This window comes from Trachypithecus francoisi, unplaced genomic scaffold, assembly GCF_009764315.1.
Source record: "Trachypithecus francoisi isolate TF-2019V2 unplaced genomic scaffold, Tfra_2.0 Lachesis_group20, whole genome shotgun sequence".
In the NCBI taxonomy this organism is placed as follows: Eukaryota; Metazoa; Chordata; class Mammalia; order Primates; family Cercopithecidae; genus Trachypithecus; species Trachypithecus francoisi.
In genome coordinates, this window is record NW_022681466.1 from 14,386,360 (window position 1) to 14,413,798 (window position 27,439).

The 27,439-nt window shown below is 53.2% G+C and overlaps 1 protein-coding gene across 2 annotated transcripts in view; it reads left to right on the forward strand.

The window, feature by feature from the left end:
- Positions 1-27,439, forward strand: part of TBCD (tubulin folding cofactor D) — a 186,260-nt gene that overhangs the window by 122,958 nt on the left and 35,863 nt on the right. For both annotated transcript variants that reach the window (XM_033181724.1, XM_033181725.1), the window contains exons 15-19: positions 7,006-7,063; positions 12,526-12,555; positions 16,330-16,415; positions 24,406-24,486; positions 27,251-27,324. In XM_033181724.1, the coding sequence (XP_033037615.1) occupies positions 7,006-7,063; positions 12,526-12,555; positions 16,330-16,415; positions 24,406-24,486; positions 27,251-27,324 (329 nt within the window). The remainder of the gene's footprint in view (positions 1-7,005; positions 7,064-12,525; positions 12,556-16,329; positions 16,416-24,405; positions 24,487-27,250; positions 27,325-27,439) is intronic.

A 27,439-nucleotide genomic window follows, 5' to 3' on the forward strand; every position in this document is an offset into this window, starting at 1 on the left:
CGGGAGCTCCTGGTGTCTCCTGGTGTCAGCTGGTCTGGCTGCCTTAGAGGAGCTGTTGAGCTGGACTGAACAACAGTGACCTTAGAGGGTTAGACCTGGTTAGGATGGTAGATGATTTTAAGTTTCTTCTCTTTCTTCCATTCTTTCCTCATTAATCAATGTTCCATACTTTAAATATAGTAATTTAAACAAATAGCAAATTTCAAGAATTCAGTGTAAAATGTGACCTTTCAGTATTACTGGCTGGAGCCAGAGTCAATAAAGATGTAAGCCTATGTTCCTCTTCTGGCAAATGTTAAAGGAAACCAGAAATTCTTGATGAGTATTTTTCCCTAGAACACGTGGCTTTATGGGTTTTAAAAAATGAACCTCTTGTTCGTGTGTAAATATGACACACATTTCTATGCATTCTGAAAAGATTTAGAATAAACTGCCATTTGTTGTTAAAAAATAGCAGTTATATAACTTTTTTTTTCTTCTTGAGACGGAGTCTTCCTCTGTCGCCCAGGCTGGAGTGCAGTGGTGCAATCTCGGCTCACTGCAACCAATGCCTCTCAGGTTCAAGCAGTTCTTCTGCCTGCCGAGTAGCTGGGATTACAGGAGCACACCACCACCCCCGACTGAATGTTGTGTTTTTAGTAGAGACAGGGTTTCACCGTGTTGGCCAGGCTGTTCTGGAACTCCTGACCTTGTGATCCACCCACCTTGGCCTCCCAGAGTGCTAGGATTACAGGTGTGAACCACTGTGCCCAGCTGCAGTTACAGAACTTTTAGTTATCAAAAGATCACGTTCATATGACTTGATCAGTTTAATGATTCTGAGATTTCGTTAACAAAAGCCATTGTGATGTGTTGAAATAGGACTGATCTTAAAACGTTCGTGCTGATGTAACGTGAGCTCCCTTTAATTTTAAACCTGCATTTTTCTCTTATTTAGGCTGTAGTTTGTTATAAAGAGTGTAGAGAGGAAAAGGGAGTGCTTTTCTGTTAATAGAGTTTTTCTGAAATTAAACTCAAAATTTTCAGTTTCAAGTGGTGAAAGCAGTGTTAACAGAAGGCTTCCCAGATACTAATACTGGATCTTTTAAGATCTTTAGATAATTAGTTGCTTTCCAAAATAACTTTTAATTCTGAACTCATTTTAGACTTCAAGAATTCCAAAACCAGTAGAGTTTTTCTAGACCCTCGACGGCGTTCTCCAACGTGAACATCGCACATTCGGAAGCCAGGAGGTGCTGTGTGGGATAAAGGCCACTAAGAGGCTAGTCTGCCTGGGACCCCCCATGGCACCTGGTGGTCCTGTGCCCTTAGCCTCCTTTGCTCTGTGATGGCTTCTCAGTCTTTGTCTTTCTTGATGTTTGGGCACTTAAGAAATAGGTTTTATTGAGATTAATTCACCTGCCATAAAATTCACCCCTTTAGGGTCCACAGTTCATTGGTTTTTAGTGTATTCTCAGACTTGAGACCTCACCCCAGACAGAAGCCATGTGCACCAGGTACTGTCACCCGCTCCAAGCCCGGCACTGCCCGCCTGCCTTTCGCCCCTGTGGATTTGACCCTGAGACCTCCAGAGAGGACTGGCCAGGTGTTCTGTAGGATGCCCCTCTCTCCGTCATGTTTTCTCGTGCGTTACTGGAACGAGCGATGTGAGGTGACCTGCCCTCCTCCGTGTGCTGTGCTGGGCCTGCAGCACCCCACGACGGCTCCTGCTTGGTCTAGACCTTGATCCCTGGTCAAGATGGGGCCTGCCAGGTGCCTCCACTTGAGGGGACTGTGTTTTCCTCTGTAACTAGCAATGTTCTTGGGGGGTACTCGAAGCCTGTGCAGCATCCTGCTGTTTCTCCTTCGGTTTTCACCCCAGCGGAGCTCTGTCCAAGGACCTTGTTGTGGTCTGGTGGTTAGTTCCTGTTTCCCACTCCGACGTTCAGTGATCACAGCTCGTTCTTAGGGAAGCCTGGTTCCTTCCCAGCTTTATTTCATCATTCGCTCCTGCCAGTCTGGACTCATGGGTGCTCATCCTGTTTTGGGGGTTATCCTCTAACACTATTGTTATTAATGTTGTTTGAGTTATAATCTAACACTAACTATTGTTATTAATGTTACTGAAATTGCTCCAGCTTTGGCCACTTCAGGTTGGCTTCTGTGTCATTTCAGCAAGATCCTGTTCTTTTTTTTGTTTTTTTTTCCCTGAGTGTTTTTTCTTTCCTTCTGGCACCACAAGATGCACGTGGCTTATCTTTCTGCCCCTGTCCCAGCCCTGGCACCCACCACTTCCCAGGAATCTCAGATCCTCTCAGCGGAGAATGGTATTTGGAATCCAGGACACTGGGCTTGGCCTCAGCTGCCTCTAGGTTCCCTCCCTCCTCTGTAGCTGAGCGTGTGCCTCTCTTCACAGTCCACGTTTGCACAGACATCGGCTCTAGCCCAGCTTCCTCCTGGCCTCCCTTCGCGTGCCACGTCTGGGCCTCCTGTGCAGCATGCTCTGCTGTCACGCATCTGACGTGATTTCAGAGCTGCCGGTCCACACCTGTGTGAGCAACAGACTCACAGTGTCCCAGGGTGGGACACTCTGTGCATCCTCCCCACCCCGGGCCTAGCATTGCTGGGGCCATTGCTCGGGTCAGCCCTTCTGGCACTGCTGGTCCGGGATGCAGACACATCTGCCAGTTCCCTCTGTGCTGGTCTCCCCAGGTCTGTGATTGTTGCTTCTTCAGTCTGCATGTGATTGTGTTCTACAACTCTAGCACCAAACAGGACAGTCCATCTCCCCCCAAAACTCCCCAGTCTGCTCCCCAACCCTGGGCCACCATTGATCTGCTTTTGGTCCTGATAGTTTACCGTTTCTGGGGTGTCTTAGAAACCGAAATGCACAATAGGTGTTTGATTCTGGCTTCTTTGACTTGCAGAACGCCCTTGAGACTCATCCCAGTGATCTTTCCTTTTGTTGCGGAGTGGCATGTTACTGGACGGAGGTGCCGGTCACAGGCCTACCTGTCTCCTTGGGTGTCTCCCATCCTTTCTGGAGGCTCAAGGGGGCTCAAGGGAAGACTCTGCTTCCCTGCCTGAGTTGCCCACATTCCTTTGCTCATGGGCCCTTCATTCACCTTCACAGCCAGCCACGTCCACGTCTGGCTGCATCCTTCGCATACCTTATGCCTGTGACCCTTTCTTCTGCCTCCTGTGTCCGTCCTTCCTTCCCCCTTCCTGTATGGATTTACCTCCTTACCTGTCTACTTATCAGTCTGTCTAGATGGGGGTCTTGCTGTGTTGCCCAGGCTGGACTCAAACTCCTGGGCTCGCGGGATCCTCCTTCCTCTGCCTCCCACAGGCAGATAGAGCACAGGTGTGGCCAGGGCCGCTGCTGTGTGCCACTGTGTTTCGCATCCGCTGGGCTGCAGGAATAATCCAGGGCCCTCTTCCCATCTTAGGGTCAGCTGATTGCCGACCTTAATTCCCCTTTGCCACGTAAAGGAACGTGTTTGAAGGGGGCACCCCATCTTTGGGAGGATGTTACTCTGCTGAAGACAAGGGTGTGGACAGATGTGCTGTGGCCAGGGTGGTTGGGCTTGGGACTTTGTTGTTGTTTACCTGGAGGAACTGAAAGACCTGGGTGTGCTGCTGGATGCCCCAAGGATCTGGCCAGAGGAGGCAGGTAGAGAACAGGAGTAGGCGTCCAGGCCCTCAGGGCAGGTAGCGGGTGGGCTTCCGTGGTCTTGGGAGGTGCTGGGCCCGGAGGCATCTGCAGGAACTGCAGGTCCCCTACCGCAGGCTCCCCACACAGTGACGCCCATCTGTCTGTCTGCAGGAGCAGGAGGGGCTGGACGGGGAAGACGCAGGGTCTGTCTGAGCATAGCAGTGACTCGTTCGTGAGGGACTTTGTTGTTGCCGTCTCCCTAGGGTGCAGAGGGCGGTGGTGTGGCCATCCTTGCATTGTGAGTGAGTGATTGGCCGAGGGGTAGACTTTGGACGGCTTGAGGCGAACTCGGAAGGAAGCGTGTACTCCCATAGCTCTGGGCTTTGTTTGTGGCTGTGGCCACACAGGGCAGGGCCTCAGGGCAGGGAGGCCAGTGCTTTTGGGAAGGGCCTTCCCCAGCCCTCAGAAGCTTCCCACCCTGTTCCCCTTGGGGATATTCCCCTTCTGGTTTTTTTTTTCTTTTTTTTTTTTTCTGGCTCTGGTTCCTGGCTTTTGTTTGCAAGGCTGGCTGGACACTGCAACCACCTGGGCTTGCTGCCGTGGCCTGGACGCTGGGGTCTGTCTCTGCCCGATGGCGGTCTGCATGCCAGAGCTGAGAAGTGACCCTGTGGTAGAAGGAGGCCTTTCCACACCGAGACCACAGACTGTCCCTTCAGTATGCAAGCGTTTCTCTGAAACGTGAAATCAAGGCTGTATCCATTGGTGGTCTGTGGTTGTTAGTGATTAAACCGAGTAAACGTAGCTCATTCGGCCGCTTACTGCCGGCGAGGGGTGTGGAGCTTCTGCAGCATCCTGAGGACGTCCCGGAACGTGGGTCTGGGCTGTGCTGATGCTGGAGCAGCCGGTGGGGAGAGCTGCTAGGCCACTCCGGACAGCCCTGCACCCGCTCTGGATGGAAGCTTCTTGCTCCCAGCCGAAACGGGCCTGCTGCCTGCTGCAGGGGCTGGAGGGGCCCCTCTGCTTGAGCCGCAGGGTACCCCGTGCCTGCATGCCCTCCTGGCTTTGCCTGTGGTTGGTGGCTGTGTTTTGGGCTGTGTTGGTGGTGTTGTGGGGCCTCCTCTGGGCCTCAGCGCGTCTGAGCTTGACTGGGATGGAAAATGCACCTGGTGGTTTGTATTGTGTTGTTTCTGTTTTGCTTAATTTTGTTTGCCATTCTTATTTCCAAAGATGCTTCTACGTTTGTACTATATTTTTAGTTTAATTTCCCACCCTTTCCATCCACAAATTTCTGTTTTTATTGTGGTTCTCGGTGACCACACACTCCTCTCTCTTTCCCCTTCCCTCCTGCTCCCTCTCAGGCAGAGCCTGTGAGACTTGCAGGCATTTCCCCAGAATCGAGGCCCTCTTGGCCATCCAGCTGCTGCCCCACCCAACCTTTGGCCTCTCCCAGGGCTCCTGGTTGGTTGGGCGTCCCTGAAGCCCCAGCAGCAGAGCGCTTGGTCACGAGGCCCGAGTCACATGCCCTAGCATGTGGAAGTACAGAGTCCAGCCGCAGGGAGGACTTTCTCAACTGGCCGTGGGGCCAGCTGTCCTGCTCCTCCTTGTTTGCTGTGGGCTCACCTCTGTGGGCTGCTCACTCAGACACACTCCCACCCATAGGACCTTCCCACCCATTTCTCCTGCCTCCTTCAGTCTCTGCCCAGCACCCCATTGTCAAGCTCCGCCCCCCGCCCCCCCCCCACCCCCCCATGCTAGACATGCTGGAGGAGACTGTGGCCCCAGAACCTGAGTCAGGAGTGCGAGGCTCTGTGGCATCTTCTGGGCCATCTCCAGGGCCTGGAGCAGGCACCTGTCCACAGCGCTGGAGGTTGGGGGACAAGTGCTCTCTCTGATAAATGCCCGAGTTTCAGCTCTGTGGCTGTAGTTTGTAGGTCTCCTGGCTCAGCATCCCCAAGCCCACACCCTCGGGACTCATGGGGCCGAGGAGGGAGGAGCGCAGAGAACATGAGGATACAGGAGCCCCTTGCCTGAGAGGTATGCTGTGAACCTGGAGAGTGAGGCCAGTGAGTCTGGGTCTGGGGCGACAGACAGTGTGAGATGCAGAACAGGCGGGGACGTCTCGTACATTGTGGCTGGTGGGGCCGGCGCCTCACACACACGCCCTGGGAGTCAGGGTGTGGTGCTGACAGTGTCTGCGTTGCCAGGCTGGAGCGGTACTTACTCTCTGCAATGGAACCCACACGCTTTTCCTCAGCTGGATGTATCTTTCACATTTAGCTTGTTTAACAGCAGAGCTGGTGAGAAGACGCACAGCTGGCATCACCACTGTCCCCTGTGCGTGTCCCCGGCATCCTTCATGTTGACATGGGCCCTGCCCCATGGCTCAGGTCTGTCAACTTCCCTAGAATGAGGCAGAGCACTTGGCCCCTAGGAGACCTGGAAACCAGGAACCTGGAAGGCGCTGGCGGCTGTGGAGGCTGCTTATCTCCACGTGTCTGAAATTCTGTTTTCCACCTTTTCCCTTTAGGCTGGTAGGAGGCGCAATCTCTCAAGCCTTCTTTAGAAAGGGTGATTGTCCTCTGCCCTGCCCCAAACCCTCTGTGTTCTGTGCAGCGTCCGATGAGAGCGTTCTGGGTTATTCACAGTAACTAAGCTGGGTGATCTCACGAGAGGACGTAATGAGGCCCAAGGAGTCTGACGGGGGCCAGGAGAAGCCTTGTCTGAGTGTGGCTCGCGTGGAGGCAGTGCCTTGGCATCTGTGTGTGGTGCGGTGGGTTTCCTGACACTCTCTGGAAGGGGCCTTCGCCAGATACCCTGCCTGCAGGGCCTCAAACCCCTCTGGGCACGGTGGGTGCTCATGCGTTTCTGCAGAGTTAGGCTGTGTGCGCGGCGTGGTCTGCAGGACCTGGACAGCCCCTACCCTGGGGCATTTCTGTCAGCCACCTTGGTTTGCCACCGCCCCCGACCCCCCAAACGCTGCCAGTTGTCGTCCTCCAGGGCACCCCATTTCTGTCTTTTCGTTCATTGGACCTCCCCTCCTTCCACTCGGCATCAGCACAGCAGGCCAGGTGCGTTCTGCCCCCAGGCCCTGTCCTCACGGCTCTTTGATCCTGCGCCCTTGGTGTGCGCTGTCTCGTGGCTCTCCTTAGAACCAGGGTCAGCCACCCCCAGCTCCCGCATGGCATCTGGTGTCTTAGGGGTCACATGTGTCTGTTTGCAGTGTCTGGGTGCCTCAAGCTGCATGTTGCTTGCGGGGCATGTCTGAACCTCAAGTGGGCTTGAGTCGTGAGAGAAAGGCTTTCTCGTCGATACTGTGTGGTCTGTACTATTTTACAGATTCCTTTTTAATTAATCCTTTCTCATTTTCACAGCGCACTGGTGATCGCCGCGGTGTTTGACCGGGATGTAAACTGCAGAAGAGCAGCCTCTGTAAGTTTCTCGTTTTGATGTTTCCTGTCATGAAGGTGGGGGGGGGCCTGGTCTCCCCGATGCTCCTCTGTGTGCTGCCACCTGGTCAGCTCACCCGTCAGCAGCAGGAGCTGCAGCTTACTGTCTCTGGGTGTCGGGGAGGGCCGTGGCTTCAGCGTGTGAAGGGTAGTCAGGGTTAAGTCCCCACACCCCAAGCATCCCCAGAGCTGCAGCCATCACTGCTGGGGGTTGCTGGGCGATGCAGGCGAGTGGGACGGTGCCCGATGACAGGTCTGAGTACAGGCAGCTGCGCGCCGAAGACGTGAAAGAGAGTGGGTTCTGTGAGGGTGGCCAGAATGTGGTGGCGGGATGGTCACTCACCAGGTGACCTTTGAGCCTCAGGAGGGGCTGTTGCGAGCAGTGGTCAGCTCTGCTTCACCCGGCCACACTCGCCTGGGCCTTGCTGGATATGGGGCCTGCAGGACTGGGTGCGTCTTGATCACAGATGGCTGGTTTCCTCCAGAGGGAGCTCTGTGGCGTTTGGGGTGAATTCTGGGTGTGAGGAGCGGTAGCAAGTGCTGCCGCGCGGACCAGACTACTTCATTTGGCTCAGAGCTGGGCTGGAGTGAGGCCTGAGTCTCTTGGGACCCCAGAAAGTAGGCAGCTGAGACGGTGGACCAGTCTCAAGATGAGAGTCTTGATTTCAGATACAGATAAGATGCTGAACATGTTTTAAGAGGGTAAGAACGGAGAGGCAGCATTTTGAGAAAGAGGGAGGGGTGAGGTTGGCCTTTGGTGATGGGGTGGGCCCATCCTCCTGGGCTCGAGCTGCTGGAACTCTGTGTCCAGGCTCAGCATAGTTGGCACCTGTTGAGGGAGCCGTTGACGCTCCCGTTACTGTCAGACTCAGGGGCCAGTGGGCCAGGTGGAAGGGTGCTGGGACTGGTGAGGATTTCCTGTCAGCCCTGCAGTGTGTGGGACTGTGCAGGTGCGGAGTTGGTTTTCTCTCTCACGTGCAGGAGCTCAGATGATGCCTTCAATTCTTTCTAGTCATCTTCTGCAGCTTGTGGTGGCCTGCCTGCTGTCTGTGTCCTGAAGTAGTGAGAAGTCTTTCTCTGTCTCAGGTCCTTTAAAACTAGAGAGAATTCAGCAGGAGAGCTCAGAGGCTCTTCTCTGTCCCTGAAGCTGCTCTTATTTTGTCTTCAGTGTCAGTAGAAAACCTCATAATTTTTTCGGGAAGTCGTCACATTTTTGCCCTGATATTTACCCAAAGGCAGTAATTGTAAGACTTTGAAATATAATAAAATCTTATGTTAAATCTGTACTTAAAAATAAGCTTTTAGATGTTCTTTACTGCAACCTAAGACATTTCATGGGAAGCAGTAATAAAATTACTTAAGTTTCTATGAACCCTGAATATGAGGTGAAATAATATAAATCATTTTTTCACATTAAAATCCCTTTAAACTGGCAATAAGTCTTTTCTGATAAATACCACCGGAGTGCACCTTGCTTATCCAGTAGCTTGCAAAATTAAAACAGCCAAAGGTAAAAGATTCTCTGTTTAAAGCTTGTTAGGAAATGTGAGGACTGAGGGCCTCAGCATTGGGAATCATTTTTTCCAACTGTGGAGCTGCTGCTTTCAGATAAAGATGTCTCGGTCTTCCTGGCTCAGCTGGGTTCCTGTTCCACGCTGTCTCACTGGGGGTGGTCACCCTGTGGGGCCCCGAGGCCTCTTCAGCACCGGCCAGGAGGCAGCAGTGAAAGGCACTGGAGTCCCGTCCCTCCTTGGGGCTGGACACGGTCCCTGCCCCTGAGCTCTGGACGCCCTGCCTTGCCTTGGTGCTCCCGTGTTGAGACTGGCCACGGCAGCAAAGGCTGCGGTCGGGCATCCCGCGGTGTGTGACCCTCCCAGTAACGCGGCGAGGAAGGTGCTGCAGCTGGTTCTCAGCATTGGCAGGAGTGTGGCGACTCCGGCAGTCAGCGTGTGAGTGAGTTTGTGAAAACAGTCCCAGCTGTGTTCGTTGCTGAGCGCTGGTTTTTCCGCACATTGGAAGGAGTCTAGCAGGCCCCCAAACGTGCTGATGTTGCAGAAAGACGTGTCCCCTGCCGGGAAGGAAGGGGCAGTAGAGACGGGGTGGTCGTGGCTTCTTGTTCATCACGAGGAAGGGGGTGGGGATGGGGCTCCTGTTCACTGACAGTTAAAGGCACTTAAAGCCCCCATTTAACTGAAAAGATTTTAAATCTTTTCATCCAGCATTTCATTGGATATTTAGTGTCTGACCTCTATTTGTGACTATTTTGGGATAATTGAGATTTATATGCAGTGCGTCCCTTCCTTCCCTCCCTCCCTCCCTCCCTCCTTCCCTCCCTCCCTCCTCCTTCCCTCCCTCCCTCCTTCCCTCCCTCCCTCCTTCCCTCCCTCCCTCCTTCCCTCCCTCCCTCCTTCCCTTTTTCCTTTCCTTCTCTCCCTTCTTCCCTCCCTTCCTTCCCAGTGCAGTGGCGCCATCTTGGCTCATTGCAACCTCCGCCTCCCCGGTTCAAGCAATTCTCCTGCCTCAGCCTCCCGAGTTGCTGGGATTACAGGCACACACCACCACACCTGGCTAATTTTTGTATTTTTAGTAGAGACAGGGTTTCACCATGTTGGCCGGGATGGTTTCGGACTCCTGACCTTACGTGATCTGCCCGTCTCAGCCTCCCAAAGTGCTGGGATTACAGACGTGAGCCGTTGCCCCGGCAGAGATTTACATGCAGTTTTAAAGACTAATGCAGGGAGAGCCCATGCGTGTTTCACCATTGCCTCCATGATAAAATCTGGTGAAAGCGCAGTGGAGCATCGCAGCCTAGACGTGAGCATCCAGCCAACCCACCAGCCTTATTCCTACTTCCTTGGTTTTACCTGTACCCATGTGTGTGTGTGCATGCATGTGTGTGTACGTGTGTGCATGTGCACGTGTGTGCATGTGCACGTGTGTGCATGTGCACGTATGTGCATGTATGTGCACGTATGTGCGCGTGTGCACCATGCGTGCTCAGGCGTTTAGTTCTGTGTGATTGTATCACATACAAATTCATGTATCCACTACCACAGTCAGGACACACGGCAGCCCCGTCTCCCCGAGAGGCCCTGTGCTCCTGCTTTGCCCATAGCCCCTGCTGTTTCCCTCTCCTGACCCTTGGCAGTCACTGGTGAGCTCTCAGTTGCCTCTTCTGTCGTCTGGGGAATGCCGTGTGAATGAACTCTGTGGCCTCTAACGCTGTAGCTTTCTTCTCGGCACAGCTCTCTGGAGATCCACCCCGAGCTTCTGTTGCTGAGGGTGCCGTGGTTTGTGTGACCGTTTATGTGTTAGGGCATCAGGATGGTTTCTGGTCTTTAAGCTGCTGTAAACGTTCATGCTCAGGTTTTCATGTGCGTGTAGCTTCCGTTTCTCTGGGATAAATGCCAGGAGTGGTTTCTGGGTCGTGGTAGTTGGACATTTAAATTGCTTTCTAGAGTGGCTGCACCATTTGCATTCGCACCACCACCTGTCAGCAGCCCTGCCTTTCTCTGTCCTCGCCTGCGTCTGATGTGGCCACCGTTTTCTGTGTTGGCCTTTCTGACAGGCGTGTGGTGATATGTTGTTGTGGTCTTTACCTGTGTTTCTGTCATGCCTGGTGGTGTGGAGTACCTTTCACGGGCTTACTTGCCATCTGTACCTCCTCTTTGGTGAAACGTCTGCTCAGGTCTTTACTCATTTTCTAAGTGGATTGTTTTTTGTTGTTGAGTTTTGAGCACTCTTTACATATGTGGGATTCTGGTCCTGTGTTGGGTTTGTGTTTGGCTCTCTCCCAGTCTGTGGCTCATCTTTCCATCCTCTTTAATAGGGCAAAGTTTTTAATTTTTTAATTCTGCTGGGGTCTTGATCAGTTTTTTGTTTTTGTGGATCATGTTTTTAGTGCTTTTTAAGACATGAAGACTTTCTTAAGGTCTGGGAACTCCGCCTCACCAGGTCCCAGGGATGCTGTCCCGTGTGTTCTGCTCTGCTGGTTGGTCTGCGTATCTGTCCCGCCAGTGCGCACCGTGTGACGGGCTGTGCTGTGACGCTGCTGCACGTAGTCAGCCTTCGCACTGGGTAGGGCGATGCCTCCCAGCGTCTGCTTTCTCAGGATTGTTTTCCCTGTTTTAGGGCTTGTGCTCTTCCACATAAGTCTTGAATTTTTTAAACATCTTTTAGATACCACTGGAATAGTACATGTGTTCCTAAATAGTGTGTGTTAAATTAACGTTAGAGTATCTTTGTTGCATTGCCTTTTGGCAGGTTTTGTTTCTTACTTTCCTATTGAATTTATCTCAAAAGTGACAAAATGTCAAACGGCAGCAGTCAGGCCTCTTCCCTCCCCGTGTAAGAGCTGCCAAGCACCTGTTTCCGCCAATCTCCAGCCCAGCCCAGGGGTCTGCCTTGGAGCCACCTGCATGTCTGGTTTCTGTGTGATTGGCCAGAGGTGGCGGTGTGTCTGTTCCTTTTCCCTGGTGGTTGGGGGCACAGACCCTGGGTGGCTGTGTTTCGGTTCCTTTACCTGGTGCCCGTCTGTGTGTGCACCTGTCAGCAGCCCTCACTCGGCCTTGCTCTCAGGAAGCCCCCAGGCAAGTGTTGGCAGGAATCCTGCCAGGCAGGAGGTCGCTTCTCCAGAGCGTGCTCCCTGAAGCCTCCAGCCTCCCTGACCTCACCCCGTGCTGGTGGCGTGTGTGGTGTGGCCGTGTGTGCACTTTGCTGGGTCTTCCTGGGATGCTGAAGTCCCCTGTGTCTCCAGCCCTGAGAACTCTGAGCCCAGGTGCTTTTGGGAAGGACGGGGCACCAGCTGGTGACACATGGGAAGGGAGGTGTGTTTGTCACCTTGCCCAGGTAACCTGTTCTACCTGGTTGGTGTGCCTAAGGAGGGCAGGGTGTGTGGGGAGGACATGAGAGGCCTCCTGGAAGCACTTCATCCTGTTGAAGTTCACATTTCAACCTTTTCAGCGGCCCCTGCTCTGGGCCTGTGCCTGGCCTGGGACTTAGCCTGTTGACACCGTGCCATGGGTGTGGGCAGAGCGCCCTCCCTGGAGGGCGGCATGTGGTGCCAGTTGGTGACCATGAGCTGCCTCACAGAGCTCCTGAGGAAGAGTGTTGGGGCTCTGGGCTATGATTTAACCTGCCTGCCTGTCTCTCCATGTTGACAGCCGGGGCCTCCGCGTGGTGCTGCTGGGAGGCTCAGTGGTAAAGGCCAGTTTTCAGGATGTGTCTGAGTTTATAAACTTGAGTTCTTAAATTGTGGTTTTAAAGAGCACCAGGACGTAAAAACAGAGTGACACACCTTGAGGCTCTGTTCAGCCAACAACGAGGGCTTTTATTTAAAAAATAAAGCTGTGGGTCATTGACGTTGTGCTGTTTGTTCTGAACTTGCCTCTGGTGTTGGCGGAAGCTGACCTCGCTTACCTGCTGTGTTTGTTCTTTGCTCCGCAGGCCGCCTTCCAGGAGAATGTGGGGAGACAGGTATGGCTGCTTTTAAACACCTTTATTCCAAAAGCTTCCTGCAGGGTTACAGGTAGGAGTCTGGAGAAGCCATGACCCCGGTGTCTTTTCGCACTGCGAGGTGTGGTGTGGCTACGTCAGCGGCAGGGTCACCGGGAACCTGCACGTACAGCACTTTGCACACACAGGCCGGAAAGCTCTGTTTTACGCGTTGCCAAGGGCCACATAATGTGACTCTGCAGGGTGGGGCGGGTCCCTGGGACCAGGCTGGCCTTGCAGGGACGCAGACCTGACCCCGCCTCATCCCACACAGAGCAGGAGCTGGCTCTGTTGACGTCAGCTTGTGCCTCATCCGGACCGTAGGTGGGCCCAGAAGCCAGCTCCCAGGAGCTGTGGACCCCACGACCCCTCATCATGCTGGGGCTGCTTTTGCTGTGCCCTCTGACCCTGTCATCTGGTCACTGGTCAGCTTCACCTGTGAATGGGGGCCCAGGTTATTCATGTTGTGTGTGATGACGTCACATCTTGGGCGTGTGGTCGGGCCTTGCAGGACAGTGGGACAGAGGCCGGAGAGGGGACCAGGGTCTGGGCTGCACCTGGGCGGGAAGCAAGGTTCCCAGAGAAGTCAGCCGAGAAGGTTCTGGATTCCCGGGCAGCAAAGCAAACACAGCCGGGGTCTGGGCTGTGGCTGGGTCGTGTGGGGTGGCATGGTGTGCACGTGGCCTGCGTCCCTTTCTGACCTGTGGGGAGCCCTCCAGGCAAAGGTGTCCGACTTGGAGTGGAAGCGTCAAGGCCAATGAGTCCAAAGGAAAAGCCGGACGCCAGAGTCAGCTGGAGAGGCAGGCAGATGAGGACCTGTGCATGTTATTGAAATGGTTCTCGAGGAGCCTGGCATGAGTGGTGTGGGCGGCTTTCTTTAGACAGAGCCCAGGAAGGGGCATGACTTCCTCTTGTTGGCCCGAGGTGGCCGAGGCCCACCCAGTGTCCTTGGGGTGCCGTGGGGTCTGCACGTGTTCAGAGCCCTGAGCCCTGGTAGGAGCCAGTTCATTAGGAAGAGACACCAGCCTTGGAAGGGGAGCCTGGGTGTGCAGACAGCAAGAGCCGCACAGGCCGAGGAGAACATGAATGAGGTTTGGGCTTTTGAGTGGAGAGTGTGGCTGCTGTGAGGAAGAAGGAGCTTCTTGGAAACCACTTAGCTGAGCTGACGGACTTGCCAGCTTCCTGGAGAGTGACAGCCCAGGAGAAGTCGTCTGCCTGTTCCTGGGCTTCCAGCCCCTCCAGCGCCCCCACTGGAGGGGGGTGTGCTGAGGCCAGAGCCTGGGGTGGCGACCACGCTGTGTGGGCCCTGGGCCACACTCCACTGTCACACGCTGTTCCGGGTTCCCAGATGCTGCTTCCTGGGAGGAGCAGCCGGGCCACATAGGGAGCCATGGGGACCTGCAGCTGAGCTGACCGGCTTCCTTGTGTGTGTGGCTAGATTTGAGCCATGTTACCTTTGTCGGGGCAGCTTAGGTTGGGGATTGATTGACAGGGAAAGGAAAGGCCTTTAAACTTGGTCTAAATTTAGGCAAGCAGCCAAAAAATGGGATATTCCTGTGGGTGCAGGAGTCTTGCACCTCAGTCCTGAGCCTGAGCCCCGTGAGTCTCAGAGCATTCCGCACAGTGACCCACATGCGGACAGTAGCGGGAGCCTCGTGGAAGAAGCTGCACAGACTTTGAAGAGACACAAACTTTGAAAGAAGTGTGAGATGCGCAGGTCCGGAGTGTTCCCCGGGCCCGCATGGCCATGTCCTGCTGAGGTTGGATAGAAACATTTGAGAAGAAGGTCGAGAACTTGGCAAAGCAAATGGGAGCAGACGTGTTACGTAGCACGCAGGGAAGCGGCCTAAAAACCCTTGGATTTGGAGAAGGCTGTTTCTAATACACAGATTTGGAATGAAGTTATAAGAAATGCATTTACAGTAGAGGCTACTGGGTAACAGCAGCAGAAATGGGGGGTGGTTGGGGAGCGGCCTGGGGAACACGGAGGGGGCTGGGGGCAGAGACGAGGGACCAGCTTCTCTGTCCAGGCTCATCTTGGCTGGAGTTGGAGATTCTGGTCCTGAGTGGTCTCTGCCTTCTCCCCACTGAGCCCGGGGGCTTTTGAGCAGGTGGTGACTAACCCATGGGCAACTTTCGTGTCCAGGGCCTGCCAGACATGCCAGCCCCATGACCCTGCTCCTAGGCGAGTGCTGTCCAGGCCCCCAACACCATCGGGCCCTTGTGGCCTGTCCACACCCAGGCCCCCAACTTCCTCCCTGCACAGGTGAAGAAGTTGAGGCTCAGGGCAGCTGAGCCCACCTTTGTCTGCTCGGAGCCTGTTGTTCCAGCCTCAGCCTTGCCAGACGGAGCCTTAGGCCCTGTGTTGGTCTTGCTTTGTTCTCACCGTGGGGGAATGCTGGGCACAGAGTCCCCTTGTTCTTGTTCTCAGTGAGACTTGGTCCTGGGCCACCCCGGTGTTTCCCTGGGCTCCTGCCTGCCGGAATGTGGGACGTGGCGTTGCCCCCCAGTGGGCGACATCCCAGGTTGTGGCACCTGCTGTCTTTCTGCAGAGTGAGCCGCAACACCTCCACTCGGGTGCCGGTTTCTCCCCTGTTCCACGGTTCAGTGAAGAACGCTCGTGCTGTCACTGATTCCAGCAGCCTCAGGCGGAAGTTTCTGGTATCTCCATCAGCCCAAGCTCCCAATGTAACCCTTGGGAAGGATTTGCTGGGAGAAAGCCGCATGGTACCTGCTCATTCCGGCTCTCCTGGCGGGAAGCAGGGATGTGGCCCTGGGTGTTCTCAGGAGAGCTGGCTGTTCAGCTACTTTATTTGCGAAGTGATGACACGGATGAAGGTGTGAGGTTTTCATGATGAAGTGCAGGGTGGTGATGAGTGTGTTAAAGTCAAGGAGGGATCTGGATCCCGGGCTTGGAAGTGGGCAGGACTGGGAGGCCTTTGAAAAACCCTGCTGCGGTTTATAGCTGTGTAAGGCTTTCTGTGTTTGGTTCAAAGTTTGTCATTTGTATTTTCTTAGGAAATTATTTATGTTGTTTTCAGAATTTCAAATCCTGGAACCTGAGAATGGTCTCAGTAACACCATGCAGCCTTCGGGGCTAGAGCTGGGGCTCCACTGGGGCTCCACTGGGAGGCTGTCGTGGGGTGGGAGGAGGTGCCGCCTCTCCCATGTCAGAGGCTTGGGGGATGCTGGTCCTCTATGCTTCTGGGATCAGCTGTCACCACCCCCCAGAACCGGCTGGGCCGGCCGCCCCCAGTCAACGTCCTGCCCGCCCAGGACAGCTGAGCGAGACCTGGGCTCTGGTCCAGGCTTCGTAGACTGGGCAGGCGGCTGCATCCCCGACCTGACCCAGGCCTGCTTGCTCTGGTGTGCACCGACCTGCCAGCTTTGTGGCATGGGGCTCGGACTGGTGGAGGTCAGTGGCTGGAACACTGTTGAAACCTGAAGCCCATTTACGGTGTATGTTTTAAGGAAAGATCTACAACATACCGAAGTGGAAACGTTTGAGTTGTTTGAAACGATGAAATCCTTGTGGGTGGTTTCGGTCACTGGGCGTGGTGTGGTCTGGGGAGCCCGTCAGGAAGGCAGTGTGACGTGGAAGTCCTCGGGGAGCAGTGTCTGTGTAGCTCGCTTGCCACCTGCCTCAGGGCTCGGGGTTCGTGAGTGTCAGTGTCTGTGGATATGATGATGGAACTTGGTGAAATGCCTTTGCTCATTCAAATTCTTCTTTTTCCCCCAATTTCACTTTCTTATTAGGGCACTTTCCCTCATGGGATTGATATTTTGACCACAGCTGACTATTTTGCTGTCGGTAACAGAACCAACTGTTTCCTGGTTATAAGGTAAGTTTTTAATGTATATCACAAAAATAGAATATCCTAAAATCAGATTGGATGTCAAAAATCAGCTTCCACCATTTTCTTTTTTCATCCTGTAATGTCCACTAAATGTAACGTAGTTTTTGTGTGAAAAATTAAAAATGGAATTGGGACAGTTATTGAAACTTGGTTTCATGTTGATTGGACTCACCTCATGCTTCACTCGCTAGATGGGAGACGTTTACTCATGGGTTAAAGAGGGGCTCAGCTTCAGGAGTGCAACCTTGCTGTGAGTGCTGTCCCTGCTTATGATTTCTTTCCTAGTCGCCCCGTTTTACCCGTGCTGCTTCTGTGCGGGGCTTGGAGTTTGACAGGAAGCAGCTGCAAGCACGGCCGCGCCTCCTCCTCACACTTCCCTGCTGGATGTCCTAAATGCTTTCCCAGTTTGAAATCTTGGATTAGAAGGGACTGTTTCTTTTTCTGTTTCGGTACTGGAAAGTGTTTTGAAGTTGAAGTTATCTGTAGATTGTTTGTGAAATGAGTAAGAGGTATTTTAGAAATCAGGTTAGAAACAAATATTTAGCACCTCTAATTGCAGTTTACAGAATTATATCAAATTGTTCTAGTTGTATAATTAGGTACTGGGGAGGTTACTTCAGTTGTCTTAGTTGATCCATCGCAGCAGAAATGCGAGAAAGGGTGTGACTTTATTTATTTTTGGAGGTGGAGTCTAGCTCTGTGGTCCAGGCTGGAGTGCAGTGGGGTGTGACTTTATGAAGTGATTTATTTGCCTTAAATTAGGACAAGAAGCATGCCCAATGCATGTTTAACATTATTAACCATTAAATACCTTAAAGATCGATTCCCTAACAGCCCTGCTGTGTAGACCGTGCAGAAAGGACGTTTCTCCATCACCAGCCTGGGCAGAATTTTCAAAATGTAGTGTTTGAACCTCTTTCCCAGGAAGGATCTTTGAACACGTTTATCTGTATTTTTATATCCTTTCAATTTTCCTCAACATTTAATGTCCTTTTTTGCCTTATCAGTTCTTTCCTATTAATACTTGGCCATATATTTTATGTGGAAAATCTACTGGCTTGGTGCGGTGGCTCCCGCCTGTAATCCCAGCACGCTGGGAGGCCAAGGCAGGCGGATCACCTGAGGTCAGGAGTTGGCGAAACCCCATGTCTACTAAAAATACAAAAATTAGCCAGGCGTGGTGGCAGGTGCCTGTAGTCCCAGCTACTCAGGAGGCTGAGGCAGGAGAATCACTTGAGCCCAGGAAGCGGAGGTCGCAGTGAGCCGAGATCGCACCACTGCACTCCAGCCTAGACAACAGAGTGAGACTCCATCTCAAGAAAAAGAAAATCTACCGCCTTTTCCCGAGGTTCCTTCCATTACCTGACAGCTAATGGAAGCTTCAGCATATTTTGTTGCTGAGGTTTCCAAGCCAGCCTAAAACTCACATGTAATTAGCTGTGTGCATTTCATAAAAACATTTGCCAACACGAGACCTGGGTCCAGGCATGTCTTCCCTCAGTGTGTTTGGCTTCCTCATGATGCCAGGCCCTGCGTGCAGACCAGATACCACCTTGTGAGGACACACCGGCAGGCAGGCCCCTCCAATCCTGAGTGCAGCATCACGGAGACCGGCGGTTGTGGCTGCACCCTGTACCCGAGGCAGGGTCCTGCTGTCAGCCTGGACCTTGGGGTGAGGGAGGCAGTGGTCCTTTACAGCAGAGGGCATGGGATTGAGCACAGCCCAGCAGGGAGGAGAGTTAACAGGGCCCTGGGCCCTGGTGGGGAGCTGTTGGGGGCCTCTGAGCCATAGTGAAGAGTGTGGATTGTCCTGAGGTCCTGGCACTTTGATGGTCAGGTCTGTGTTTTGAATATATCACTGTGGCTGTATTTGGTGACTGGAAATAAGGAGAGGGCTTGGGGGCTCTCAGGAAAGGGGAGAGGGTTGGGGGCCTGGAGGTGTGCCCACTGGAGGAAGGTGGGAGTCGCCAGGGCACTACAGAGGGTCTCAGGGCAGTGTTGGTGTCGCTCCGCAGGTGGAGGGCACAGCCGAGGGCGACAGTATCGTTGAGTGTGAGGAGGTCGGGGCTCCGCTTGCGCGTGCCAGCCTGTGAGGAAGCTTCCGCCGTGCTGACACGGAGATGTTTCCTCTGCACATTGGAGTTTCGGACACACAGACTGGAAGTGAACTGATGGATGGGCCCCGGGAAGACTGTCAGGCGAGACGAGGAGGACGGAGACCACCGTCACCCCGCTCTCCTGTTTATCGTCACAGCCGCGTTGAGGATTTTTGTAAATGTTAACATCTGTAAATTCGTACCTATCACCACAATCAAGACAAGAAAAGACCCAGGTTTCCCCTTGCCCTTTTGGGGTCCCTCCCCTCCTACACACCCTTCTTCAGGCAACCCTGGTCTGTTGCTGTCCCCGCAGCTGTGTCTGCGTTTCCCGAAGCTCCGTGTGAATGGGTTCAGGCAGTGGGCGCCCTCCTCACTCACACTGGCTTCCTCCGCTCCGTGCTTCCTGCAGACTTTCCGCCTGTGGGGACCATCCACAGAGCCTCCAGGGCCAGGGATGTGGTGCACAGCGTCTGTCTCCACTCACCTGGTGAGGGGCTTCTGGGCAGTGTCCCGTCTGGGTTATCACAAATGCAGCTGCGGTGAACATGTGTGTACACGTCTGTCTTTGGCCTGCTCTCTTGTTGTCTGGCATAGATGCCCAAAGCTGGGTGGCTGTGCTGTAAGTTTTTTTTTTTGTCCTTTTGAGACAGAGCCTTGCTCTGTCACCCAGGCTGAAGCGTGGTGGCAGTCACGGCTCACTGCAGCCTCAACCTCCTGAGTTCAAGTGATCCTCCCGCCTCAGCCTCCCGAATAGCTGGGACCACAGGTGCACAGATGACAAATCGTGTTGCCCAGGGTGGTCTTGAACTCCTGGTCTCAAGTGATCCGCCTGCCTTGACCTCCCAAAATGCTGGCATTACAGGCATGAGCCACCACACCCTGCCTGTAACTTCTTACGAAATGGCCACACGACTTTCAGCGTGGTGGTGCCACGCACCCCCGGGGCTGGGTGATAGCTTGGGGTCCGGGGTCCTTGCTGGCACTGGGGCTGTTTGGTCTTTCAAGCTTGGCTGCTGTCAAGGGAGCAGCTCACTAACTTGTGTCTAGTGAATGATGATGCTGTTTCAGTCATCATCCATTTCAAGGGCATGTTTAACAAATCTTTCGCCCATTTATTAGGTTAGTGGTTTTCTTCCTATTGAGAAGTTGAGAATTCTTCATGCATTCTGCATACAATTCCTTTTTTCAGATGCTTCCTTGCTACATATTTCCTCCCACTCTGTGGCTTTTCCTTTCAGTATCCCGTATATTCCTAAGTCAAAGCCTTTTTTTAAAAAAAAATCAGCTTTGGGCCGGGCGCGGTGGCTCATGCCTGTAATTCCAGCACTTTGGGAGACTGAAGTAGGCAGATCACGATGTCAAGAGATCATCCTGGCCAACATGGTGAAACCCCGTCTCTACCAAAAATACAAAAGTTAGCTGGGCGTGGTGGCACTCACCTGTAGTCCCAGCTGCTCGGGAGGCTGAGACAGGAGAATTGCTTGAACCCAGGAGGTGGAGGTTGCAGTGAGCCGAGATCGCGCCACTGCATTCCAGCCTGATGACAGAGCAAGACTCTGTCTCAAAAAAAAAAAAATAAATAAAAATCAGCTTTATCTTTGTACATCTACTTTATTACATGTAGTAAAATCGCCAGTTCTCATTACGAGTTTCAGTATGGCGGCGGGTGTGGCAGATGTGAGCTGCTGAATGACCACACCGTGGTCAGCATGGTGCACACGACCCTCCCTCCGGGAGGCCCTGTCCTGCCGGCCCTCCTGTCCCTGGGGCTCCACCAGCTTAGAATCTGCTTCCTTTGTCAGCTCCCTGCCTCCTCAGCCCCCTGTGTTTCGGGGTTCCTCGGTGGTTCTTGCTGCGTGGTCGCCCCACCAGTTGAGGGGCTTTGAGCCCTGTGGGTTTTGGTGTGAGCTCATGGCACAGCTTCTGTTCTCCCTGGCTGTTTTTCTGTCAGAGTGAGCAGTCGTGAGGACTTTGGGTGTTTTGGTCTTCCTGCTGTTGTAAATTTCCTTCTCTGATTTCTGGTATCTTCAGCATTGAGTGTCCTTTTAAAAATATATTTTGTCGTCTTTTGCTTTTCAATAGTTTTTTATGTTCGTATCGTATAAGCTCCTCAAAGCAAGGAAACCTCAAAGTCAACTGTTTGCTTCTGTATTTCCTGAATTGGTGAATGACATCCCGTCCACAGACTCAGCTCGCTTGCTTCTCCTTCTCTCATTGCCCACACGTGGCTGGTGACCTAGGTCTGCCACTTCCACATCCCTAATAGACCTCAGACATGCCTCATCCTGGGACCCTCTCTATGCCGTCACCTCACTTCCGGCTGCCTTTCTCTCGCAGAAGCCTCCGAGCTGACCCTGCACCCTCACGCCCTGACCTCTCCCATCCGTGCTTTGCCTGTGGGTTCTGTCTGGTTTGCTCGTGGCCAGAGTCCATTCTCTTTCACATCTCTGCCTGCCCTGGCTCCCTCCAGCCCCTCCGTCTCTCCCACCTTCTGGTGGATACTCACCTTGGTTCTCATACTCTTCTCCTCTGGGACCTTGGGTGCCCAGGACACACCCCTCTTTCTGCCACCTTGGGCCAGGGACTCAGGAGCGTGTCTTCTTCAGGGTCAGTTGCTAGTTGGTGCCCGTGCCTGCGTGAGCACTCAGGTGGCCTTGCCTCTATCTGCTGCTTTCCATGAAGTCACTGGCCGCCTGCCTGCTTCTCTGGAACCCTGCTGTTTGGGACACCTGCTGCTGGGCTCTAGGACGCAGTCGGATGCATCTGCCTTCTGGGCGTGCAGCCCCAGGGCCCCTGCAGCACCTCTGTGCCAGGGTCCTCGGTGACGTGGTTCTCGGCGTCATGGCACCGTTTCCCACAGCTCATCTGCTGCCTGATTTCTCAGTTTTTCTCAGTTTCTCGCAGGCTGTTTCCTCACCTTCCGAGGGGCTCTGTCTCCATCCGCTTCCTTTCTCTTGTCTCCCTGGCTGACTTTCCCAGGCAGGTACCTTGCAGCAGGTGCCTGTCTGCCTGCCCAAAGTTCACGCTCGTGCCTGGGCCCCTCTGCAGTCAACGTTCTTCCTGGGCCCCGCTCCTCTGTCTGCTCTCGGGTGCCGTGGTGGAGGCCGTGGCAACACAGGTGGGTGGCGGTGGTGGCAGGTTCAGTTAATCCGTGCAAGCAGCTGGAGTTTTAGATAAATGAATTATAGAAACCACATGGTGTAAACTTGAGAGGGGACAGGAGTGATCGGGGAAAACCAAACCTGTCTCTCGACTCTTCCCGGTGCCGCCATCATGCCTGGTTTCCTGCGTGTCCCAGACAGTCTGTTCCTGTCGTGTGTGGACCGACCTCTGAGCTCATCAGCAGAGGCTGGCTGAAGTGAGAGCTCCTGGGTCTTAGAGACAATACAGCCCCGGGCCACCGCGGCAAGGAAGGGGAGGGGAAGCCCTATCTGTTCTCTCACCTGTGCTTCCCGGAGAGCCTTTTGCGTCTGGACGTCGGGCGTGATCTTCGTGGATCCCCCTCGTGGCCTTTGAGTCCATCCAGTTTTTTGCTGTCATAAACAGGGTGAATGTTTTTGTGTCTTCAGTTCATCACCTTTGCGATTATTTTGGAATGGGTCACCGAAAGTGGAGAGGCTGGACCCGAGGGTCCGCATGTTCTCAGTTTCCTGCGCATTGCTGACCAGCGTCGCCCCAGTGCTGCCCGGCAGGCTCAGTGTCCTTCTGCTTCCCGCAGCTCTGGCTGCAGACCCCGGGGCTTGGGCCATCGGACAGCTGAGCAGAGCTTCCTTTTCTTTTCCTCCGTGCCAGAGGCTGCACCGCTTCAAGTAGTTGAAGTGTGTGTATGTTTTCTGTAAACTTTTTGATGATATTTCTGCTACACTATGTTTTTTTATTGATTCAGAAGAACTTGTTTATTTTAGGGAATCCTCCTGTTGGTAAGACCAGTTGCGGATGTTTTTTCCAATTTTGTTATTTGACTTTTGACTTTGTTTTTGGTGTTTTCCTGGTAGACTTTGTTCGGCATATGTGTTTGTAGGGATCGATTTCTTTTCTGGCTCTGGGTTTTGAGTCATAATTAGAAAGGCATGTCCTACTTGGAGATTATTTTTTAAAAGTCTTCCATGTTGTTTTCACAAGATGTAACTTTCATTTTTGAGACATAGTTTGCATGCTTTCAGCTGCACCTGTATGGAGTGGATGGTTGTGGAGGGGCTGACAGTGTGTCCACCTGCGCCACCTGCATCTTCCTTGGGAGTGGAGCTCCCACCACTCCACGGCCACCCTCCCTCCTCCCAGCCTGTGTGCCTCTGCCCTGCCCTCAATGTGGAGCAGGGCTGCCCCTCGCGGAGGGTCCTATCCACGGAATCAGAGGGAACACACTCCTGTGTGTCAGTGTTCTTTGCTCAGTGTAGCGCACCTGGGGCCTGTCCGCGGTGCGTGTGTCCACGGTGTGTGTGTCCACAGCTCCTTTTCGTTGGTGAGTCTTTGCTCAGCGCAGCGCGCCTGGGGCCTGTTCTCAGTGCGTGTGTCCTCAGTGCGTGTGTTCTCAGCTCGTGTGTCCTTAGCACGTATGTCCGCAGTGCGTGTGTCCTCGGCGCGTGTGTCCTTGGTGCGTGTGTCCGCGGTGTATGTGTCCACAGCTCCTTTTCGTTGGTGAGTCTTTGCTCAGCGCAGCGCGCCTGGGGCCTGTCCACAGTGCGTGTGTCCTCAGCGCGTGTGTCCTCAGCGCATGTGTCCGCGGTGTGTGTCTGCGGCGCGCGTGTCCACAGCTCCTTTTTGTGGTGAGTTGTGTGCAGTGTTCTGTGGCTATACAGTTTTTCTGTGAGTTTGCCTGACATTGGGTTATTTTGAGTTTTTGACTCTGGTGAATAAAGCAGTTGTATATATTTATTTAGAAATCATCTTCGTGTGGATGTGTATTTTCATTTCTTTCAGATAAAGAGTTAAAAGGGAACTTTTGTCTATTTTATAAGAAACTGCCAAACTGTTTTGCAAAGTGGCTCTGGTTTTCCCACATCTGTGCCAACACTTGGTATTTGTTAGTCTTTTAAAATTTTACCCATTCAAGTGGGGGTAATGGTTTAACAATTAACATTCCTGGCTGAATACTGATGTTGAACATCTTTTCATGTGTTTATTGGCCTTTTATTTATTTTCTTTTATGATGTCTCTGTACAGATTTTGTGCCAATGTTTTGTTTGGGGTTTATCTCTTTATATTCTGGTACAAGTCAGCTTGCCTGTTGATTTTCTTAAAAGTTTTTAACAGCTTTACGAGGTGTAACGGGGACACGTTCACTGTGTATAGAGTGCAGGGCTTTACTGAAGTGCAGCTGGCATACGCTAACCAGAGCGCACAGCTTCCTGCGTGTGACGTAGGCATGCACCTGTGAGGCCTGAGCACAGCCATCACCCTGGAGCCTCCCCGTGTCTGCTCCCTGTAATTCCCGCCTCGGTCCTCCCCCACCCTGAGGCCACCACTGATCTGCCTCTGTGGGTGTGGATTAGTTTGCACGTCCTTGAATTTTGTGTGAATGAAACAAAGCCGTGTGTACTCATTTTGTCAGGCTTCTTCGGCTTAGGGTAGTTGAGATTCAGGTTGTGTGTGTTGCTCCTGAGTATTCGATTGTGTGGATCAGCCATGGTTTGTTTTCTCCGTAGATGATGTCAGGACGGTTTCCGGTTCTCGCTGTTGCACATGTTACACATGAAGCTGTGTGTACAAATGCTCTTTTCTTTTGCATAACTGCTCAGGGGGCATGGCTGGATCATGTGGTAGATTTGAAGAAATGAGCAAACTGGTTTTGAAAGTAACTGTGCTGAATTCTCACCCGCAGGCAGTGAGTTCTCACTCTTCCACGTCTCACCACCTCTCCGTGCTGTCTTTTCCAGTGTGTATATTGCCGGCTTTCCTGAGTACACCCAGCCGATGATAGACCACCTGGTTACCATGAAGATCAACCATTGGGATGGGTAGGTTTTCTGTTTGTGTTTTTCTAAGAGTTTTTTTTTTTTTTTTCCCCAAAGGAGAGATTCAGTTGAGCTTATAAGCCTTGAGTGTATTTTCTCACTGTGGATGTCATATTTTAAAATAACTTCTGAGAAGTAATATGAATTCCAGTCTTCATGTGGATGTGTTGGGTCATGGTCTGTGTCCAGTTCCACTTCTGGAGACCTTGGTCCAGTGTGTCCGACGTGTTGGTGTTCCCATGAGAGGGCCCACGCTGGTATGTTGCGGAGTGCTGCTGTGTCCGAGGGGGCGCGGGTGGAACTTGGAGGTGGAGCCTCTGTCGTCTCCCTCAGCAGGCGGTGCTTCCCCCGACTCTGCTCCACGTGGCTCCACAGGTGGTTTCTGCGCTGTCTGCTGGGAGTCCAGCAGTTTTTAGTGGCCGTTTTCTTTTTTTTGAGACGGAGTCTTGCTCTGTCACCCAGGCTGGAGTGCAGTGGCCGGATCTCAGCTAACTGCAAGCTCCGCCTCCCGGGTTTACACCATTCTCCTGCCTCAGCCTCCCGAGTAGTTGGGACTACAGGCGCCCGCCACCATGCCCAGCTAGTTTTCTGTATTTTTTAGTAGAGACGGGGTTTCACCATGTTAGCCAGGATGGTCTCGATCTCCTGACCTCGTGATCCGCCCGTCTCGGCCTCCCAAAGTGCTGGGATTACAGGCTTGAGCCACCACACCTGGCCTTAGTGGCCGTTTTCATAATTACAGTAGCAGCTTCAGGGTTTCCTTGCATTTCATAGGCAGTTAAATGTGTCTCAAAGGAAAAGCGAAGTGCGGTCTGGAGCATAAACAGAGAGTTAGTACCATGACCACTGCCCTGAGGAGGTCAGGGTCCCCTCCTAGGACAGTGCCATGCTGTGGCACTCCTCACGGGAGCCCTGAGGAGCGGCAGGTGCCTGTGGGTGGAGGTGGCTTTGTGAGGGTGCAAGTCCAGAATCTCAGTGTCAGGGTTGGTGTGACGTGGAGGAGGTCCTTTCTGATCCATGAGGGATGCGTTTGCTGCTGCCTGGGGAGAGGCCCAGCTGCCTGCTGTGGTCCAGGCTGGGCTCTCAGGGCTGGGAGCCTCTGGGAAAGGAACTCTTGGGTAGGTAGCACTTGGGCTGCCGGGGGAAGACCCTCCCTTCCCTTCCTGGTGATCGTTTGCTTCCAGAGAAGGGTGTGAGTTCCCGACCCTCGGGGCGGCCCTGCACATGTTACACCAAAGCTCTCTCCATTAGAGTGAAAGGTCCCCTAAACCAGACCTGGGGAAAGTGAATGAATGAGTCAGTTGTATCAGCCGACTAGTCAGTAACATCTTTAAAACCAAAGTTACAGATGTATATCCATGGTGTCAGAGCTGTGGGACTCTCCAGCTGTTACTGTGTCATCTGTTTCTGCCTCAGTTCTCTCAGCCTTTCCTTCACGTGTTTTGGGCGGGTCACTTATTGGAGGCAGGTACACTTGCGCTTTTTGCCTCTTCCTAATGTACTGACCCTTTATCTTTATGGAACGTCCCTCTTTGTCTCATGTTAGATTTCTTGCCTTAAAGTAACTGATGACTGGTGTAGTACCTGGGTTGGCAAGCTTTTCCTTAAAGGGCTAGATAAACATGGTAGATCTCTGTTCCATATGCTTTGCTTTATTTTATTTTAATTTTATTTAGTTTACATAACCTTTGAAAAACGTGAAAACCATTCTTAGCTGAGGGCCGTCCTTACAAGACGCAGCCTCGGGCTGAGCTTGTGGCTGCAGACTGCATTACCTCCGCGTCCCAGGTGCCTTGTCTGTCCCGTTCCCTCAGAGTTGCGGGCGATGGTCTGGTAGACGGCATACAGTTGGGTGTTGCTCAGGGTGCGGAGTTTCCTGGCACATGAAACGCCACCTGCCTCGAAGAGCTCTTTGTTTACTGTTGGAAGTGGACCCTGAGCAGGGCCCTTGGCTGACACCGGAGGGGCTCTGGCAGGTGGTGCTGCCAGTGTGGGTTCTGCCCTCGTGCCTCGTTTCACCGTGGTGCTGTGGGTTTGGCGGTTTTAAATAGCTAGAATACAGACACCTGCCTTCTGCATGTTTTCACCTTCACGTTTTGCTTCTTTGTTGTTACGTGGTTGCCCTCATGATGATTTTAAGTCATGACCACTTGCTGTTCCATCTGGGTCTGGAGGGGCTGGGGGCGTAGGCTCTGCCGTTCACTCCCAGCTTTACCCTCTCCCTCTGTGTGGAGCTCTGGAAGGAGAGGTGGGCTCAGGAGGGGCTCCCGCCTCTTGAGCTGGCCCTGGGTCAGCCTTCCGCCATCCCCGTGTTCAACCGTTGGGTGCTTTCAGTGTGTGTCTGGTGAGGCACTTATTGGATGTGTGCCCCAGATTTGGTGGGTGGGCCTTAGAAAATTCCTTCTGTTCACCCCTTGTAATCCGTGGAGGGCCTGTTTCACGTGGCTCTGTCTCAGACTCGCATCCTCCGGGGAGTGTGGGGGTGGGGAGGCCGGAGACCCAATTGCCACCTGACCCTGAGAAGGAATGGCACCTGTGTCCCAAGAAGAACCGTGGTTAGCCGTGTGACCTTGCTGTGGTAGACTGTCCCTGTCGTCTGTTGGAGTCGGAGGTTCTTGTGCTGGTTTGTGTGTGTGAGTGAGTGAGCCTCTGCCAAGTGGTGGGTTGAGGACTGATGTATGTCGTCTCCCTCACTTTCCTTTTATGAACTGAATAAGCTAGAATCGTCCAAGGGAAGGCACTAACGATGTTCTCTCCTCACTCTCAGGGTCATCCGAGAGCTGGCTGTGAAGGCGCTGCACAACCTGACCCAGCGAGCACCTGAGTACAGCGCCACGCAAGGTGGGTGTGTGTCGTGGCCGGCCTGCGGGCACCACGCTCGCGCACCGCAGAAAGGCCTGGGTTGCTGGTTTCAAAGTCTGGGGGCTGAAAATAAGGTTCTGCTTCTGTCTTGGTG